This window comes from Oncorhynchus kisutch, linkage group LG2, assembly GCF_002021735.2.
Source record: "Oncorhynchus kisutch isolate 150728-3 linkage group LG2, Okis_V2, whole genome shotgun sequence".
Taxonomy (NCBI): Eukaryota; Metazoa; Chordata; class Actinopteri; order Salmoniformes; family Salmonidae; genus Oncorhynchus; species Oncorhynchus kisutch.
In genome coordinates, this window is record NC_034175.2 from 39,586,752 (window position 1) to 39,607,628 (window position 20,877).

The 20,877-nt window shown below is 41.6% G+C and overlaps 1 protein-coding gene across 8 annotated transcripts in view; it reads left to right on the plus strand.

Moving 5' to 3' along the window:
- The first annotated feature begins 673 nt into the window (after positions 1 to 673).
- Positions 674 to 20,877, plus strand: part of glsb (glutaminase b) — a 63,659-nt gene continuing 43,455 nt past the window's right edge. For 2 of the 8 annotated variants that reach the window (XM_020454175.2, XM_020454183.2), the window contains exons 1-2: positions 722 to 1,201; positions 20,068 to 20,164. In XM_020454175.2, the coding sequence (XP_020309764.1) occupies positions 882 to 1,201; positions 20,068 to 20,164 (417 nt within the window). In that variant the 5' untranslated portion in view covers positions 722 to 881. Of the gene's footprint in view, positions 1,202 to 20,067; positions 20,165 to 20,877 lie in introns of all 8 variants that reach the window. The other 6 variants (XM_031794121.1, XM_020454189.2, XM_020454140.2 and 3 more) reach the window with 4 other exon arrangements.

Sequence of the window (20,877 nt, forward strand, 5' to 3'; positions counted from 1 at the left end):
AGTGAACCAACAAGACTGTCCAATAAATTCCTATGATATTTTGGTGCTGACAGAGTATTGTCCAATTTAAAATGTCAATCTAAGTATGCCACACTCCAAGGTTGAGGATGGGAACTGACACTGTATTTGTCCAGCTGGGGGAGAGAGAGCCTGCATCAATCTGTCTCTCCCAGTAGACAAGGGTTTGTTGTCACAACTCATTCATTTGATTAGAATGATTTGCTACTGCTCCATGTCTGAATGATAATAGCTGTGCTTTTATGTTTTACTTCTGAGCGTAGGCTTAGATCATTAGGCTATCATTAGATAATGTACATTTGTTTCCATTCATCATCTATGTTTTATTGAAAGTCTTTCAAGACATCCATAGATTAAGGTCAAATTAAAAGAGCAACAAAAGCTACGCTGGACCTAGCTACCATAACATTTTCTAGACAAACTGAATGACCTCCACATGGGACGTCATCCTTGTTTTGAACAGTGTTTTATGAAAAGTGTGATTAAAGTTCACATACATTCTGGGATATAAATCGGTATTCGGCACGCGCAATAACTTTCATCAATGCCCTTCAATAATTAAAATATTTCCCGCCGCTAGGGAACCGCAATTCGTCAGAGGAAATGATGCAGGACAAAATTATGATAGAAACCAAGACCAGCCAATCCGCCATAAAGACGCTTCCAACCAATAGGATGTTTAGGGGGCGTAAGATAAGGGATTTTATTCATTTTTACAACGCCAGTACATTATGCTAGTACAGTGCTAGTCATTGCCCACGCTGAATGTTAACGTGGTACAGTGACTTTGCCTATCTTTCAATTCCGGGTTTTAGGATTTTTTTCAGGCAGACATTCTCCTCAACTTGCTCGAAAGGATTGAAATGTTACAGTTTAGGTTTTCGGCAGTGCTGAAGGAGTTGTTTCAATCCAACCTAAAGCGCCCTTTGACAGGTATTACAAGAAATAAAACGTCGTTACCAATCCACTACTGCTCCAGCAACGCCTCTCTTGATGTCCAAGTCAGCTTCAAATTGAAGCTTCTCCATGCCGGTGTCCACCGCCCTTTGCTTTGCGCCACACCTGGGACCCGGACCTACTGCACGAAGACCGAAGGTGCTGCTATACCTGTGACTGAAAGTGCTATACCGGTGACCGACCAGGAGAAGAAAGATGAGACTGCCAAAGAAGCAGCGGCGGAGAAGTAAGTTGAAGGCATTCGGGTGGGCTCCACATGATCAACAAATTGTAGAATTTGTCATAGTCTAAACTAGCCTATGGATATTTTCCTGTAGCCTGCTATTATTTTTAGAACAAGGCGCGCCTATTGGTGGTTTTTTATTCCATTTGATTACAAAGCGTAGGCTAATTATTCCATTAGCTAGCCAGTCACGTTCCTGGGCTAAGCCACTCTAATCAAATAACGTTACATTATTGGTCGCTTACAAATATTTTGCCGATGTTATTGCGGGTGTAACTAAATGCTTGTAAAAATGTTATTTTAAAGTGTCCGCCATAGTAGTACGGTGTCCCTGGAGCAAATTAGGGTGAAGTGCATTGCTCAAGGGTATATCGACAGATTTATTTTTACCTTGTCGTCTCAAGTATTCGAACCAGCGACCTTTTGGTTACTGGTCCAATGTTCTAACAGCTAGGCTACCTGCCGCCATACTGTCCTTATAAACATGTAATACACTTTTGGTGGTAAAATAACTTAGGGGCTCGTTAATTCTACGTCAAATAACAACCGTTCTCAAACGTGTATCCACTTTTTCAGTTCTCACAGTGTAGCGTGCTTACCTTGATAAGGCCTCTGTACGCGCGCCCACGTTTGTTTCCCTCGTGGAAGTGTACATTTGTTTTTGAATTTTGTATTTTTTTTTTTTACCTTTTATTTAATTAGGCAAGTCAGTTAAATAACAAATTCTTATTTACAATGGCGGCCTACCAAACGTCAAAAAAAGGCCTTCTGCGGGGAAGGGGGCTGGGATTAAAAATACAAAAACATGAAATAAAAATATAGGACAAAAAACACACATCACAACAAGCGAGACAACATTACATAAAGAGAGACCCAAGACTACAACATAGCTACATAGATGTTATCAAATGGCTCCAGTCCAAGACTGGCTTTGACTTTGTGAACATGGCACCGTAGGAATGTCAATTGTCATCCCCTTTCCATAAACACAGTCCACAGAAAGAAAAAGTTGTTTATCTTACTGCCGAAACAGCAAAATTGTGTTTTTCCGTGACACCTGGTTGCAAACAAGTGACATGATAGGCAGGGCCTACTCCCGATAAAGGTATATTTTGAATTAAGAAGCTTTCAAAAAGAGTGGAAATACACATACTTCGACATGTAGAATGGGAGTCATAGCGGAAAGTAGCTTTCGAGTATTAGCCGACAGACTTGGGTCATCTTTGGAGATCCCTATGCAACGCCTTTTCCAGCATGACTCACTACTAAAGAATGCGTTGTAGTCTACAGCCACACTGGCGTCAATCTACTGTTCTCTCCACTAGCTTTTCACCTAATACTGAACCTTTTTAAATGACTCACCATCAACAAGTTGTGAAACAACAGGTGCTCATATGAAAGACTACTTGGCACCATAGTTTATCTATAGCCAAAGAGGAATTGCAATGTACTTATCTCGAAGTAGACACTCCATTTGAAGTTTCGATTGGGAGGAGAGAGCACAAGGTATTCTTGACTGACTGTTTGTATAGCGGTTATAAATAAGTTAATGCCTAATCTTAAGAACATTTTTTCTTTCTTAATGCCTGTAAACCAGTGTGTGTGACACGTTTAATCAGTGGCCTCACTTCTTCTTGTGTGTTGAGAGGGCAGACACAAGGTGTGTGTTTGATAAGCATGTTGGGGGTGGGCTGGGATGGGCTGCTGGGGGCATAAGAACAGTATAAACGCCTGATCTATTGAGTGCCCGTGTCAGGTGACACACACTTGCATAGCAGTATTGTAAATATGGGGATTGCCTGGCCTAAATACAGACACACACACGCTCGCCTACTGTTGCTGCTGCTGTAACACAGTGAGGGGATGTTCCCATTGAGGGGTCCGTTCCACCTCAGGCCGGGAACCCTACACGTGGCCTAGGTCATGTTACCAGGCTCATCCCCAGGAAATCAATGCACACAGTCCTCGTCTAGTTAGACTATGGGAGAGGGAGGGAGAGAGGGAGGGAGAGAGGGAGGGAGGGGGAGATGTATGTTTTCATGGTATTACTATTAGCAGGGGGGGGTCATGATAGGATATGATGTGAGAAAGGTATGACGTCAGTGCTATGTGGATGTTTTATAGTGAACTCATATGAGCATGCTCCAACTGTTCACAGTTGCAGTACATAGAGCAAGCTTCACATGTACCCTTGGATCCTACTCAGGTGACCTCATGAGGCAAGGATGTTATTGAAATCTGGAAAGAACAGGAGGAACTAAAGCAAATACCGTTAAAGGACTTGTACAGTAAAGAGGGTGCAGTCAAGAAGTTAGTGACTGTTTGTTGCAGACAGTCAAGTAGCACGTTACAGTGCTTGAAAGGTAATGTAAAGTAACTGTTTGGTATTAGTCATATAGGCTAGTCTAGTTACTTTGTAGTTACTCTATTGGAATCTCATTGGTATTGAAATAAACTGTGGTATATGGCAAATTTTAAGTTCTCTCTGGGGTTGAACATGCCCCAAGAACCCATCTATAAGTAGCTCGCCAAGCAATTTTGAAAGTAAATGCTTTTTTTTGGTCATCTGTTCCTTCGCAAACTGTCAAACATAAAGCTCCTGGCTACTAGGCAGGTAGCCTAGTGGTTAGAGTGTTGGGCCAGTAACCGAAAGGTTGCTAGATCAAATCCCAGAGCTGACAAGGTAAAAATCTGTCGTTATGCCCCTGAACAAGGCAGTTAACCCACTAGGCCATTAATGTAAATAAGAATTTGTTCTTAACTGACTTTTCTAGTTAAATAAAATAAATATTCAATCAAAGCCACATGGACATTATTCCACTCCTGGTTAGCAACTATTGGCTTAAAAATCCAAACTTGACACAATATCTGCCAATTATTTTCTTGAAGTATTGCCCGTCTGTCTGTTTGGTGCACACATTTGTCTATTACTCCGGATGTAGCCAGTTAGCGACGGTAATGATAACCGTCTTGTAGACAAACTCTTTACCCCAAAATCTTCTCAATTAAATGTTAACTGTAAAGTAGGCTTACCTGACAGGAATATATAGATTATTTGTTTCAATTGGGTGGCCATTGTTTTGCAAACTCTGCCATGACAAGTGCTGCAAAGCAACAGGCCTTAATGCAGAAACATCGCTAGACCAACACATTCCTCTCTTGCATAAAGGATCGGACCCTTTTAAAAAAAACAATAGCATGGTATTCTTTCACTGTAATAGCTACTGTACATTGGACAGTGCAGTTAGCTTAAATTATTGTTAATCCTTCTGCCCATATCAGATATGTCTATGTCCTGGGAAATGTTCTTGTTACTTACAACCTCATGCTAATCACATTAGCCTACGTTAGCTCAACCGTCCCACAAGGGGACACCGATCCTGTAGAGGTTATTAATGCACGATGAAAGGGGACTTGCACCAAAAAAAACGGTGGTAGTTTTTTTTTAGACCTCAAAGTTGGTCTGTGATTTAAGCATTGACATGATGCAGAACATCAGTTTTTGTTTATATTGAGAGTAAATAATAAAATGTCAGGAAAAATAAAACAAAAGAACTGCTGATTTTTATGGGGCCCCCTTAGAGTTGTTTATTAACCACTGGAAGGGCAATAGTAAAGGGCTTACGTGTGTTACATATATGTACTGTATGTTACAGGAGAAGGTCAATTTGGGAAATGTATACGTTCCCCGTAATAAATTTGCAACAGGAAAGGAGCCAGCATATATTACAAGTTAAATCAGTTGACAGACAGTGAGCTGGTATGGGTCGTATCAGGACAACTTATCTGGGAAAAAAATAACACAAATGTATATACCAGGTATATTGACAGAAAACGCATATCTTGTACCCTAAGGACCAGGGTAGAGGAGAAGGATGTGGTTCTTTTTTTGGCTTGTGACATATTACTTAACAAAAAAATATATATATATATCTCTCATGCTAGAAAAGGTTGGAGACCCCTGAACTAGGGCCATAAAAATACTGCAACTGTTACAAATATAACATCGGTTCAGACCTCAGACGAACTATTTTTTAGAGCTCTACCCTCAAAATAATCTATAATGTGAGTTCTGATGTGGTTGAGTAGCTGGTTTGCGGTGCATGATACTGAAGTTGCAGAGTTTTCTCTCTGTCACTGTTGACAGAGAGAAAGGGAAAGTGGGATACCTAGTCAGTTGTACAACTGAATGCCTTCAACTGAAGTGTCTTCCGCATTTAACCCAGCCCCTCTGAATCAGGAGTGCAATGAGTCAGTGATGCAATGAGTCAGTGATGCTCACTAGTTCTTTTAAAAGGGGATTGCTTGCTCCACAGACAGACATCTCTCTCACAGCCTCAACATGTGCGTCACATGTGGCTTACAAGGACAGTACTTCATTTTCTAATGAAGGCAGAAAACCACAGGCCTCAATGGTGGCATTTTACCCTAATGCCAACGCTTTCTTCATTTTTATCGTAGCCGCAGCAACTTCCTATAAATGTAGTTCATGGATTTGACTCAAATCCACTGCGTCACAGGCAACGCATGTAAATGCAGATTCACAAACTCCCTAGACTCGGCACATTGCCTTTATGTAACAAAAATGGGTTACTGAGATGCGAAAGAAAAAGCAGATGAGAAGAGTTTGTGTGGTGCATGTTGCAGGCGGATGGGGTGATTAGCTGTCAGCAACAGCAGCATCTGGGTAAAGATGGCGCGCAGATCTCATGTTAGGATTTAGCTCATAGAAGGCAAGACTAGACACTTGGCAGGTTAAACTATTTTGTAAAGTACAGTGGCTTGGCAAAGTATTCACCCCCGTGGCATTTTTCCTATTTTGTTGCCTTACAACCTGGAATTAAAATATATTTTGGAGGGTTTGTATAATTTGATTTACACAACATGCCTACCACTTTAAAGCTGCAAAATATTTTTCATTGTGAAAAAGACAAGAGAGACAAAAAAATGTGTTGCTTTATCAGTATGCTTAGGGTCATTGTCCTGTTGGAAGGTGAAACGCCGTCCCAGTTTCAAATCTCCTGAAGACTGAAACCGGTTTCCCTCAAGAATTTCCATGTATTTAGCACCATCCACCATTCCTTCATTTCTGACCAGTTTCCCAGTCCCTGCCGATGGAAAAACATCACAGCATAGTGCTGCCACCACCATGCTTCACTGTGGGGAAAAAGCTAAATGTTAGTCTCATCTGACCTGAGTACCGTCTTCCATATGTTAGGGGAGTCTCCCACATGCCTTTTGGCGAACACCAAATGTGTTTGCTTATTTTTTTCTTAAAGCAATAGCTTTTTCTCTGGCCACTTTTCTATAAAGCCCAGCTCTGTGGAGTGTACAGCTTAAAACCTCTTGTGACGGGGCAGTATTTTCACGTCCGGATGAAATGCATGCCCAAATTCAACTGCCTGCTACTCATCCCCAAAATATAAGATATGCATATTATTAGTAGATTTGGATAGAAAACACTGAGGTTTCTGAAACGGTTTGAATCATGTCTGTGAGTATAACAGAACTTATTTAGCAGGCTAAACCCCGAGGACCATTCAGATTTTTTTTTCGAGGTTACTCTCTTTTTTGAGGTTACTCTCTTTTCAATGGGAATCCAGATTTCTAAGGGACCTTCTTACAGTTCCTATTGCTTCCACTGGATGTCAACAGTCTTTAGAAATTGGTTGAGGTTATTCCTTTGTGTAATGAAGAAGTACGGCCATCTTGAACGAGGGTCACTTGAAGTGCACTTGAAGAGGCGCGTGACCAGAAAGCTAGCTACAGTTTGTTTTCTTCCGGTATTGAACACAGATCATCCCATCTTCAATTTTTTGGATTATTTACGTTAAATACCTAAAGTTGTATTACAAAAGTAGTTTGAAATGTTTTGGCAAAGTTTACAGGTAACTTTTGAGATATTTTGTAGTCACGTTCCGCAAGTTGTAACCTGTGTTTTTCTGGATCAAACACGCCAAATAAATTGACATTTTGGATATATATTGACCGAATTAATCGAATTGGACCATTTGTGATGATTATGGGACATATTGGAGTGCCAACAAAAGAAGCTCGTCAAAGGGAAGGCAATAATTATATTTTTATTTCTGCGTTTTGTGTCACGCCTGCAGGTTTGAAACATGGTTTCTCTCTTTGTTTACGGAGGTGCTATCCTCAGATAATAGCATCGTTTGCTTTCGCCGAAAAGCCTTTTTGATATCTGACATGTTGTCTGGATTCACAACAAGTGTAGCTTTAACTTGCTATCTTGCATGTGTGATTTAAAGACATTTTTATATTCATTCATTTGAATTTGGCGCTCTGCATTTTCCCTGGCTTTTGGCCAGGTGGGACGCTAGCGTCCCACATATCCCAGGGGGGTTAAAGTGGTCCTATGGACAGATACTCCAATCTCCTCTGTGGAACTTTGCAGCACCTTCGGGGTTTTATTTGGTCTCTTTGTTGCCTCTCTGATTTAATGCCCTCTTTGCCAGGTCCGTGAGTTTTGGTGGGCGGCCCTCTCTTGGCAGGTTTGTTGTGGTGCCATATTCTTTCCATTTTTAAAATAATGGATTTAATGATGCTCCGTGGGATGTTCAAAGTTTTGGATATTTTTTATAACCCAACTTCTCAACAACTTTGTCCCTGACCTGTTTGGAGAGCTCCTTGGTTTTCGTGGTGCCCCATGTTTAGTGACACTGGGGCTTTTCAGAACCGATATGTGTGCTATTTATTTATATATATATATATATATATATATATATATATATATACTGAGATCATGTGACACTTAGATTGCACACAGATGGACTTTATTTAACAAATTATTTGACTTCTGAAGGTGATTGGTTTCAAGATCTTATTTAGGGGCTTCATAGCAAAGGGGGTGAATACATATGCACGCATCACTTTTCCGTTTTGACATTTTTTGAAACAGGTCATTTTTTTCACTTCACCAATTTGGACTATTTTGTGTATGTCCATTACATGAATCCAAATAAAAATCCATTTAAATTACAGGTTTTAATGCAACAAAATAGGAAAAATGCCAAGGAGGGTGAATACTTTTGCAAGGCACTGTACATTCGGGAAGTATTCAGACCCCTTCCCTTTTTAGACATTTTGTTACATTACAGCCTTATTTTAAAATTGATTAAATAAAAGCAACACTTGTTGGTTACAATTTGCTATGCTTATCTAATGGTTTCATTCTCCTATCAGTGTAATGGCTATTTCCTATGAGCAGACAAACATCCAACATTTGTATTTCTCCCAGTACTCTTTGTAGCACCAGAAAGGTCAGTGTAATTTCTCCTTATCAGCCTGGCTAAGTACTTGTCCACTACAGAGCATTGATACAGGATAAGAGCCTTGGAGCAGAATAGCAGTCTTACTGGGGCTATCTGCACTATGTACACTTATGTGGAATACACATTTGTGTAAGCGTTCATAATTTGCCGTATACACTCTTGTGCTATACAAACTTGTGCCGTACCCACACAGTTAGCCCTGAGTCATATCTGTAGAGGATACACTTATGCCGGCATATGCACGCTAGCTGGGTGAGTAGTTTAGGTCACTAACTTCCCGGGGGCTCAAATAAGTCAACCTGAACATTGGTGGAACATACCTAAGTAAGTTTTAAATAGAACAAACCTCCTCCAGGTTCCTCTATGTGCTCTCTCAAAGAGATCCACAAAAACTACTCGGAATGACTGGGCCTACAGGATATTCTTCAGACTATTGAATCAAGTCGAGTAATCCTCTTCAGCAGTGAACATTTTTAGTTCCAAAAATGTACTCTGGTGCAGATTGCTTGACTGAGCTGTACCGTTCTGTGTAGTGAAGGGCATTAGCGCAGTATCAGTTCTCCCAGGATGCTGTAGACTAGCCGGGTCAGGGGGGTGGTTTGACTGGTGGACTGCTGCTCTTTCGCCTAATGAGAGGAGTGTGTATGACAGCGGGCCTACACACACACTGCTCATTGTGTGAGAGACAACTGAGTGTGAAGACTAGACTGGCCTTTGTTGGCATCCCCAGAGGCTCCCTCTTTTTTTTTCTTCTCTCTCTTCCCCTCTTTTTTTCCACCAACAGACTCAGTGGATAGCTATGCAGTTAGAGGACAGCTAGCCTGGTTGCCATCTAGCCTACAGCTCATGCAGTGCTTAATGTGTGTTTGTGTTTACGTTTGCTTCCCTTGGTTCCTTCCGCCATGATGTGACCCGTATTCCATTTATAGTAAGAGATTAGGCTAGGTAGGAAGCTAGATTTATGCTACAGGACCGGAAGCTATTACAGTACTAAAGATGAGGGGATAAAGCCGTTAGCCCTGAGTCACCCTGCATGCCCTCTACTGGAAGTAATAAACCAGTTAAGTTGGCATAGTGTAAAATCACATACAACATTTGCACAGACCCATTTTGTACATTCATTAAAACATGCAAGAATCCGAACACGTGCCTACTACACAGAATGCACAATTATTTCTTTCCCAACACAGAAACTATTCTCCGCTACTGTTCTCCGCTATTGGGAAACATCTCAGAGAGCAATTTGTCATTATAAACTCACAACACAATAGTGGTGAAGTCAGAGGCTTAGACTGGAAATGAAACCAGTCATTATAGCATTAAGTGAGGTGTGGCAGGCTGGGTCAGGTGAGCAGAGTTATTTACAGTGGAGTGTGGCGGTGGTGAGCTGTCTTACCCAGCCACTTCTGCGTCCTAGCTTTTGGAACCCGATCTCCGCAGGGGCACGGGGACCCGCGTCAGTGAAAGAGGGAAGGAAGTGGTGAAAGCCCCAGAGAACAGGAGTAAGAATAGAGGATTGTGGCATTAATGGGGAAGCCATAATGGAGGGAAATGATGCGAGGAAGGAGTGTTGGCAGAGTGGCCATTGGTGCACGTTTTGTTCTGTATTGCTCATAGTGGATTTGCGCAAATGTAATAATGCCCAAAGTCTTCCATTGGAGGAATGACGTGTTCCATAATAACAACGTGTGTATTAGGACACATGGTGGATATTTAGGGTTTGTTGAAATTGTTTGCCCCAATTTGCCTGGGCCAGCTCAAAGGAAAAGTATTATTGGCCACAGAAGTATGGAAAGTATGATATGCAGTAATATAGGGCCAGGACGATACCAGTATCGCAATCTTTTTTCCCATGGGAAACATTAAAACACAAAGCAGACAGAAAACTTTGGTCCTTTTTAAAAACCTGCTGTATGTAAAATATTGTGCGCTATGGCTTGGAAAATAAATAATTGACTCGATGACAACAATGATGTTTGTTTGCAACATTAGGGCTGTTTTACAAAAGAAGTTAAATCTGATTTGTTTTGTTTCCTTGACACGATACCAACGAGTATCGTGATACTAGTATCATCCCGGCCCTACAGTAAAGTTTACTTGCACTTCCCTCATCTGTCTATGACCGTGTCAGAAAGCTTGTCCACATCTCCCGTTTTAGAGGTAGAGTGCATTTTAATCCACTGCATTTCTACTGCAGGTGTTTGCTGTGTGGAAGAAGTTCTCAGACCTCTGTGTGTAGCCTTAAAGCAGAATGCCTGCGTCAGCAGTTCTAATTCTGAATACAGGGTCTCTCTCTCTCATTCACTCTAAAAGAATAACACTCAAGCCTGCGCCCAGGCAACCTCGTCCTCAGATGGGCAAACACACTGGAATAGTTTCTCAGGCCCGGTCGATTAGCAGGCCATCCATCCACTGTAGCCTAATCTAGACGCTGACATTATTGACCTAACATCTGTCGCTAAACCATCACCCATCTGTTGGGTAAGAGATTGATCTCTGGTACAATTACCGAGAATACGAGTTTTACGTAACATTGTCAACTTCTGAGTCAGACATATAACAGCTAAAACGCTTTTAGGATATTAAAGCCAGATATTTTGTCATTGTTTCCTTATACATATCTAATTTCATAAAGCATCACAAACACAATGGGCAATCTCCAATACTTGTTGTAACACGTGAGCTTGATGAGTCAGAGTGAGATGTAGGTGTGTGGATGGTGGATGCGATGGCCTGTGGCCCATGGTACTGTAGGAAGAACCAGGCAGGAACCAAACAGGACCTAGGGAGGAAGTGAAGCATGCTAGTCCGGTGTGAACACATCCTGCCCTAAGCCATGCTCCAGGGGGGAGAGAGGCACTTAGTGCAGTGCCTGTGTAAAATAACCTGGGCCCCTGTTCCAAGAAAGGACACGTCCTCCGACCTAGCACTTTCTACATGCCCCTGCTTTTTCCCCCTCCCATATTTTGGAGCAAAGGTCCCCTCACGTATGCGGCAGTCACAGCGGCAGATGGTTGAATGCGTTTACTTCCAAGTGACCGCTTGCTGGTCAAATTAAAAGCAAAACACCTTCCGTTTCCTGGTAACCGGGCCTCTGCGTTTGCACTTCGATCTTTTGTTTGTTTTACTTCCTACTGTGTAAGTTAATTGTCTGTTGTGGTGGGGGAAAAAACGGACATATTGCAAACAACATTGTAGTGTGTTTTAAGAAATTGCCATTGCTAAAAATCTCTACCCTGTCTGTTTTTCTTCTGACATTCTTTCCTCATGTCTCACTGGCCTGTTCATCTCTTTTGGTGGTCATCCATTTTCTCTTTTGTTGCTTTGGTCTGTCTGGCTACAGTGACTAGCTCTCCGTGGGTTGCTATTAGGTCAGTGGCTGGGTAAGCACTATCAAATTAGGGGGGGGGGGGGGCAATATTGTATATGTTTTTTGTCCCCCCCCCCCCCCCCCACTTTGATTCTGAAATTACCATTAACCACTAATGAACTTGTAATTTTTGCACATTAAGTGTTTGAGCTAGTAATGTATCAATATTGTTTACAAATTAGCTATGACATAGCCAATGAATATATAATATCACAATGTGGGATTTCACCCCCATATGAAAATCAAATGGTTTTAACCGTTTGGTAGTTTTTTAGCAAGCTTCTTTTCTCCTCCAGCTTCGGCCATGCAATGTGCCTCGCAAAAGTGATTAGTCGTTATGAAATTTATCAACATTACCCTCTATATCAAATAATGACCCTATACACTGTTACCATGACTGATGGTGAACCTGAAGAATTAAAATAAATTATATTGTAAGCCCATTCAGTAGGTATAGCCAGATGAGAGCTGTGTCTCTCCGGTAGTTTACTTTTAATCCCTGTAAAACAGAGTTTTCAACAGAGCATTGATGACGATGACCTAGCAAATGACAAGTTGTCCCTCAACTAATCCAGCCTAAAATCACGCAAGCCATTTTCGCATTTTAATGACCTTTTGCATGCTACATTTTGATCGGTTTGGAGCCCAAGGACCGATGCAGTCAGATCTTAAACATTTTGAATCAGGGACCTATGAATCGTTACATTCTTGGTAAATACCAATGTAGCCAAGATACACAAGCGATAGCCTTCAATGTCGGCATATTTCATATTATCCGACAAAATGAAATATTGCTCTACTCAGCTCAGCCATAGACCGATGTAGCATCCACAGATACAACTGTTGCCACTAAAATAGCAATATATGGACACATTTAATTGGTATCATTTGCATATTGTGCATTCGGAAACTATTCAGACCCCTTGTCTTTTTCCACATTTTGTTACGTTAGTCTTATTCTAAAATGTATTAAATTAATGTTTTTCCTCATGTCAAAGCAAAAACAGGTTTTTAGACAAAGAATCCGATGGTCACTCTGACAGAGCTCCAGAGTTCCGCTGTGGAGATGGGAGAACCTTCTAGAAGGACAACCATCTCTGCAGCACTCCACCAATCAGGCCTTTATGGTAGAGTGGCCAGAGGGAAGCCACTCCTCAGTAAAAGGCACATGACAGTCCGCTTGGAGTTGTCAGACTGGGGCGTGTGCAAAGAATGTGCAAAGCTGTCATCAAGGCAAAGGGTGGCTACTTTGAAGTATCTATCTTTTTATTTGTTTAATACTTTTTGGGGGGGTTACTGCATGATTCCAAATGTGTTATTTCATAGTTTTCACTATTATTCTACAATGTAGAAAATATATATATATATATTATTTTTTTGGAGTGGGTGTGTCGAAACTTTTGACCGGTACTATATAACGCCAGTCTATTCTTTAATAATAATTCAAAATTAAAAAGGGGGTGACTCCAAACTTTTCAACGGTTGTGTGTGTGATACTTTGTGTCAAATATCGATGTATCGTCCAAGAAAAAGATCACTATATGTAGCTGTATCGATTTTTGTCCCCCATCACTACTTCAAACCCTCCAAAGCGATGAGTTACATTATTCCAACTAAGAACATTTTTCAGGTGCAATAATGACCATTTGTCAGGATGCGAACGCCAAATGGTGTAGACACGCCCTAATATGCACCGTTTATCCCACGCAATACCAACACAACATATTTGGGCAATACACAGGTGCAAAATATGAAATCGGCTCAAGAAAGCTAGGCAAAACAGCGAGGCCTATGCTGACCCTGTCCATTTAACAGTAACTGGACTCAGGAACAGCTGCAGCATTATCAATTCGAATGCATTTGAATGGCAGGAAATGAAAGCGTGAATACTCTGGAGAATTTCCTCAGGTTTTTGATGCAGTTTTAGATTTTTTTTATTTAGCATAAAAAACAACTATAATCATTGAGGAAAAAACAGATGACAAATATAATAATTCCTTTTTTATTTGGCTGTTCATAACAGCATTTCTTTATTAGATTATCACAGGGTAAACACTCCCTACCCTGACTGCATGCCACTGAGGGGAAGTGGTCCCAACTAGAGGATGTAATAACACTACTCTATTGAAGGCGTTTAAAGCAGCAATCCTTAATTGAAACATTAACAAAGTGTTCTCCCCACCAGTTTCAGTAAAAAGCTGAGGGATGAGGCTGGAGAAATGCAACCACTCTCAAATCCATAGACTACGCAATGGATGCAAGGATCGACAATCCATGATATAAAAATGACATTTGCCAATAGATCAGCCACGGCCATCCAAACCTGTGGCGTATTTGAGATGTGGTCACCCTAATTCCACCGATGGAAACATTGCTACGATATGTTTTCACATATGAGGAGAATAGCATTATTTCAACCACAGTTTTCTTACATGTCAAACTGAAATTTGATTTTCAAGTGAGTGTTTTTACACATGTGAACTTCCAATTCCATATGATAAGTATGGTTTTGCCTGTGAAATTTAAGCTCAACATTTGACATGTATATTTTTTTTAATGGTAAACTTGATTAAACTTGTCATTTGATTTTTCTATAGGCTATTGATATTATTTGTTCTCATTGTTAGTCTTACGTTTCTAGGCTATTCAAATAACTTTTTGAGATGGCAATCCGTTACATTGATTGTTTGTTCAGGAGAAAGCCATGCATAAAACAATGAAGCGTAGCCTTCAGTCACATTCATAGCTTCTCGAATGGAGAGCAAAGCGAATATAGGCAAAGTATATTTTTAAACGGCTAGACACAAGATGGTTAAGGAGTGTTTGTATAAAAATTTTAAAAGTTAAGCCTAATACCCATGCATTTGAGAGAGAGCGAGAGAAACAATATTTTCATTAGCATTTATTACTGGGTGTGTCATTGGCATTGGGCAAAGTCAATACTGTGTCTGTCTGGCGCAGCCCTGTTGGACATGCTCCAAGCAGAACATCCCCCTACGTGCTGATCTAGGATCAACCTACGACTGGATGGCACTGCCTCATCAGGATTCAGTGCTTTGGACCTGTAGTCAGTGACCTGCCACTTAGTATGACTTTTACTCTTTTTAGATTTATTTGACAGGGATAATGCACATCGATCATGATTTCTGTAAATGTGCCAGATTTAGTTACTCAATTTGTACCTGTAGTCGATGGCGGTGAACCCTGTGAAATGATTGTCTGAATCCTATCCTGAATGATCATAAATGAATTCTCCACATACTGTATTTTAATCCTCTAATGGAATTCTTCAACTAAAACATGACAATAGTCACCTTGACGTGAGCCAGCTCTTGGCTATTTCTGGCATCTATGTCTTTGTGACTCAGCAATCTGATGGTTTGGATGTCTGTGGCTGATTTATTGGCAATGCTGTGTTAGGGTTCTTAACTGCTGAGGTGCAAGAAACCATTGGATTGTCTTTTTCTTAGGGAGACGCAACCATCTGGGGCAAATACTTCAGATAAACGTTTAGTCTTGATTGATACACGATTCGGTTGTCAACAAACATCAATTGAATTAAAAATCAAACAAACCGTGGAACACTATTATAGATTTGGTGTAAACCTGGGGCAAATTGAGACAAAACTGTTGCATGTTCAGTCAACGTGAATTACTATCTTGATATTGTGTATTTTTCTGCTGGTGGGAAGAGATCCATCTGAGATGTAGCATTTGAGCCATGCTGGTTTTTAGTCAAAGACTGATGAAAGGACAGTTACCATATCTTCTGAGCAAGGGCAAAGTTGTGTGCCAGTCCCACCATTGTAAGGGTTCTGGATTCTGCAGTAGATGATATAATGATGTATGTCTGCCTGGTAGTTTGTAGCCGGTGGGTCCGGACTGAGTTGGCTCTGTGGTGTGGTTAGTGGCGTGTGAACGAGACCAGGAATGTTGTCTTTATTAATCCCATCGGGGGGGGGCGGGACTGGCCGGGGGCATTCCAGGAATGTGGCTGCCGCACTCTGACGCTGCTGGAGTGTGTAGCATAGGGAGCAATAGTTTATGGCGTCTTTTTGTTGGCAGTAGCTCCGCCATGGTTGGTTGGACAAAACCAATTGGATACCACGAAGTGAATGGAGTTTTTGTAGGGTTTTGGGATAGACTCCAAAAATAAGGTAAACCGAGGCTTAGGAGATCTCATACGCTTTGTTCTATAAGATAATCTACATCAGCTAACTTCACTTTTGTGGTGAATTTCTGTAATAAAAAAAAAAAGCACAAAAGATTCATAATCAATGAAGGTCATGTTAACTAACTGATATTATACATTTTTTTGACCCCTTTTTCTCCACAATTTCATGGTATCCAATTGGTAGTTAGTCTTGTCTCAATGCTGCAACTCCCGTATGGACACGGGAGAGGCAAAGGTGAAGAGCCGTGCATCCTCCGAAACACAACCCAACCAAGCCACACTGCTTCTTGGCAAAATGCTTACTTAACCCGGAAGCCAGCTGCACCAATGTGTACGATGGGACAAAGACAACGCTGGGCCAATTGTGCGCCGCCCAATGGGTCTCCCGGTCGCGACTGGACTTGGACCCAGAATCTCAAGTGGCACAGCTTGCGCTGCGATGCAGTGCCTTAAACCACTGCGCCACTCGGGAGGCCCTGATATTATCTAATAGAACGAAATGTATAAGATCTCTTAAGCCTGTGTTAACCTCCGACCTTATTTTCGGCGTTTATCCCAAAACCCTATTCTTTCCCAATTTAATTTCCCTCATAGGAATGGCTGAACGAACCAGCGGTTACTAATTTCCCTTGTTTTTTTCTACAAGCTGGCAATCCCTGTGTAGGGATCCCTGTGTAGGCTGTGTGTGCTGAACAGCATGCTGTGTGTAAACTCTGAGTGAGGGTGAGAACTGGGCAGTGTGTGTGTGTAGCCTATACTCTCAGTGGGGATGTGTGTGACTCGATCTGCTTTGTTTTGTGCTCAGTGGGAGCCAATGCTGAGAAAGTAGGCTGGATACTGCGTGTGTCAGTCTGACTTACAGAGGCGAGTGTGTCCTTAGTCACCCCACTGCAGACAGCAGGAAGTGTAATTAAAACCAGCAGGCCCAGTGCAGTTCTCCTCCCTCGTTCTTTTTTTCGTCTCCCGCTCTTTTCTCTTTTTTGTCTCTCTCTCTCTCTCTCTCATGAGGATGATGCATGAAACTTTGACTCAATACTAATATGTCTCCAAGCTCAATGTGATATTTCCACTAATAGCATGCATAGAGAGAATATTTGTTTAACTGTATTTACCTACTGTATGTTTTGGTAGCCACAATTTTCCCATTACATAGGCTTTCCTGAGGATTCTCAGGAGGTTTCCTCCTTTTTTTTGTAACTCTTCCAGGGCATGGATGTTTCTCTCCAGTGGTGGGGTATCCATAACTAGTGGTACCTCTAGGATGATGATGACACCAATGGTTATTCCCAGGAGCATGACAAAGGGTTGGGTTCCTGTTTTGTGTGTTTAATGTCTCATTTGTTTTTGCCTTGTTTTCTTTCCCCCTCTTTCTCTCCATCGTCCTGCTTGCTTTACATTTTGTGTCTGTAAGTATAGTACTATTTTTGTCTCTCACAGGTAGATATCGTTTTTCTCTCGTTCTCCTCTACCTTACACCCCCCCCCCCCCCCCCTGTTTACCTCTTGTCTGTGACATTTGTGCGATGTATTTCCCAGTTCCTCACTGCACTGCACACCTATGGATTTGATCCAAAGAGTCCCCCCACCCCCATCATCTCCTTGCAACACTAGCCATGCCCTGAAGACCAGATGTGACTTATTCTCAGACACCCAGAAACTACAGGAAGTACTCTTAACTGCCATGTAAAAAAAAAACATGTCAACTGTGACCAGCAGTAATGACTTTGAAGTACACAGATATTGTATTGAAACGGTGGTAGCTCGGCTGGCAAGTGACTGTGTTTTGACGGGTGCCTTGAAAGTGGCAGTCTCGTCTGCCGCTCCTGGTAACTGTGCCACTGCCATGCACAGTCAGTCGCTGAGCTACAAGTGGCAATCCCTCTCTGCTTTGCCAGTGCAGGCAACCGTAAGCCCTCTCTAATGTGATAACAGGGATAGAACATCAACAGGGTTAGGTAAGCACTTTATTTAACCACGCGACCACAGAAACGCGCAGGGACGCATATATATATATATATATATATATATATATGGACGCTCCCACACATTCAGGCCTTCCAACGCGAGCTTCAGAAATCCCTCACCTAATGTGATAATACCACATCAACAGCCGCTAGATAAACCCTTTATTTAACCTGGTGAGAATGGCTCTGAACACACACAAACAAGCTGGCTGACCACCTTCTGCTATTTTCTTCTTTCTTCCATTTCCTTTGGTTCAACATTCCGACCTAGAATATGTGGACATCTATAAGTACCTAGGTGTCTGGCTAGACTGTAAACTCTCATTCCAGACTCATATCAAACACCTCCAATCTAAAATCAAATCTAGAATCGGCTTTCTATTCCGCAACAAAGCCTCCTTCACTCACGCCGCTAAACTTACCCTAGTAAAACTGACTATCCTACCGATCCTCGACTTCGGTGATGTCATCTACAAAATAGCTTCCAATACTCTACTCAGCAAACTGGATGCAGTTTATCACAGTGCCATCCGTTTTGTTACTAAAGCACCTTGTACCTCCCACCACTGCGACCTGTATGCTCTAGTCGGCTGGCCCTCACTACATATTCCTCGCCAGACCCACTGGCTCCAGGTCATCTACAAGTCCATGCTAGGTAAAGCTCCGCCTTATCTCAGTTCACTGGTTACGATGGCAACACACACCCGTAGCACGCGCTCCAGCAGGTGTATCTCACTGATCATCCCTAAAGCCAACACCTCATTTGGCCGCCTTTCGTTCCAGTTCTCTGCTGCCTGTGACTGGAATGAATTGCAAAAATCGCTGAAGTTGAGACTTTTATCTCCCTCACCAACTTCAAACATCTGCTATCTGAGCAGCTAACCGATCGCTGCAGCTGTACATAGTCTATCGGTAAATAGCCCACCCAATTTTACCTACCTCATCCCCATACTGTTTATATTTATTTACTTTTCTGCTCTTTTGCACACCAATATCTCTACCTGTACATGACCATCTGATAATTTATCACTCCAGTGTTAATCTGCAAAATTGTAATTATTCGCCTACCTCATGCCTTTTGCACACAATGTATATAGACTCTCTTTTTTTTCTACTGTGTTATTGACTTGTTAATTGTTTACTCCATGTGTAACTCGGTGTTGTCTGTTCACACTGCTATGCTTTATCTTGGCCAGGTCACAGTTGCAAATGAGAACTTGTTCTCAACTAGCCTACCTGGTTAAATAAAGGTTAAAAAAATAAAAAATGTATCTCAAATTCAAGTGGAACTGTTATGTCTGGTTTAGCCAAAACTTCCAACAAGTCGTCTGAGGGTCGTGACTTAGCCGCACAAATGATTTGAAATGACACTGTCAAATTGAGAATCTGAGCTCAATGAAAACATCAGTAGCCTAGACCTAGGGGTGTGTGTGTGTGTGTGTGTGTGTGTGTGTGTGTGTGTGTGTGTGTGTGTGGAGACACACACATTGTACAATAGGGGGAGGAAATGATAGTACAAAAAAAAAAAACTTTCCAGTTTCACTGGCTCACCCAATGATGCTCACTCACCGGCGGTGGCTAATGTGCGCTCGTGCCAAAAGCCTATCTCTCTTTTGTTTTAGTCTGTAAAACAATGCTTTTTGCTCAATAGGACAATTTGGATGTTGATAAAATGGGGCAGGGAAATTAGAGGCAAATCAAATGAACTCTGATTGCTTTTATTAGAATTTTTTTCCATTGCGTACAGTAAAAAAAAAAAAGGTTTTTTAAATTATACTGTCAATCGTCCATAGGAAACCTATGGGAATCATAGAAATATAGGTAATAGAAAAGACATTTCCATGCAAGTTGGCTGCCGGACCAACCACCAAAAGTCATCTTTGTGGTAGTAATACATCAATTTACATTTCAATGACGTACCAGCTCAATTGCAGTAGTCTAAAGCGGATATGTCCTTTTCTATGAATTACAGTTCTATTATAGAAGTGACAACCACCCTGTATTATTAAAGGTATTATTAAAGGTACTGCTCTCTGACATCTTGTGTTCCTGTGTGTTCCTCCCCTACAGGAGAAGGAAGGCAGGCATCCTGCCCAGTCTGGAGGACCTGCTCTTCTACACCATCGCAGAGGGCCAGGAGAAGATCCCGGTCCACAAATTTCTCACAGTGAGTCATACACACACACACACCATCCTAACCCATTTTCATTATTAGACACCATTGTTCTCAGATTATTTGATGCTGTAACCATCATCTTCATCAATATTATCATTGTTGTTATCAGCATTATTATATTTACAACATCCTATTCAGAGCGACACAATTGCACATCACTATCGTAATTACATTTTTAGTAACATTAACTACATAAGGTTACACTGATCATGCTACATACTTCAGCACCACCACACAGTTTTCTATTGGCGCCATCCACATGATCATATTATTGCCATATTCATTATCACGACAGGTTTATTTCATAAGCGTTGGATCACTGCTGCTGCCCCGTCTCCTGTCTAGAGATAATTGAAGTGAGTCCTCAGACAGAGTGATGGGGAGGTGGTTGAAGGGTGTGAAATCTATCCCCCCCCTGGCCCTATCACGACATTTAGCCATTTGTCCTCTGTGTCACACACCACAGATTGAGGTGCTGCAAAAAGGTTGTTGACACACACACACACACACACACACACACACACACACACACACACACACACACACACACCATCCTTTATTACTCCAGCTTATCTGATCTTATTGGGCTATTTATCACCAGAGTGTCCTCTTCACTGCTTTCTTTACACCCTTCCCTGGGTAGGAGGAATATGTAACAGAACCTTGCACACATTGTTGTTTTTTGTGGTAGGGCATTCTCCAAC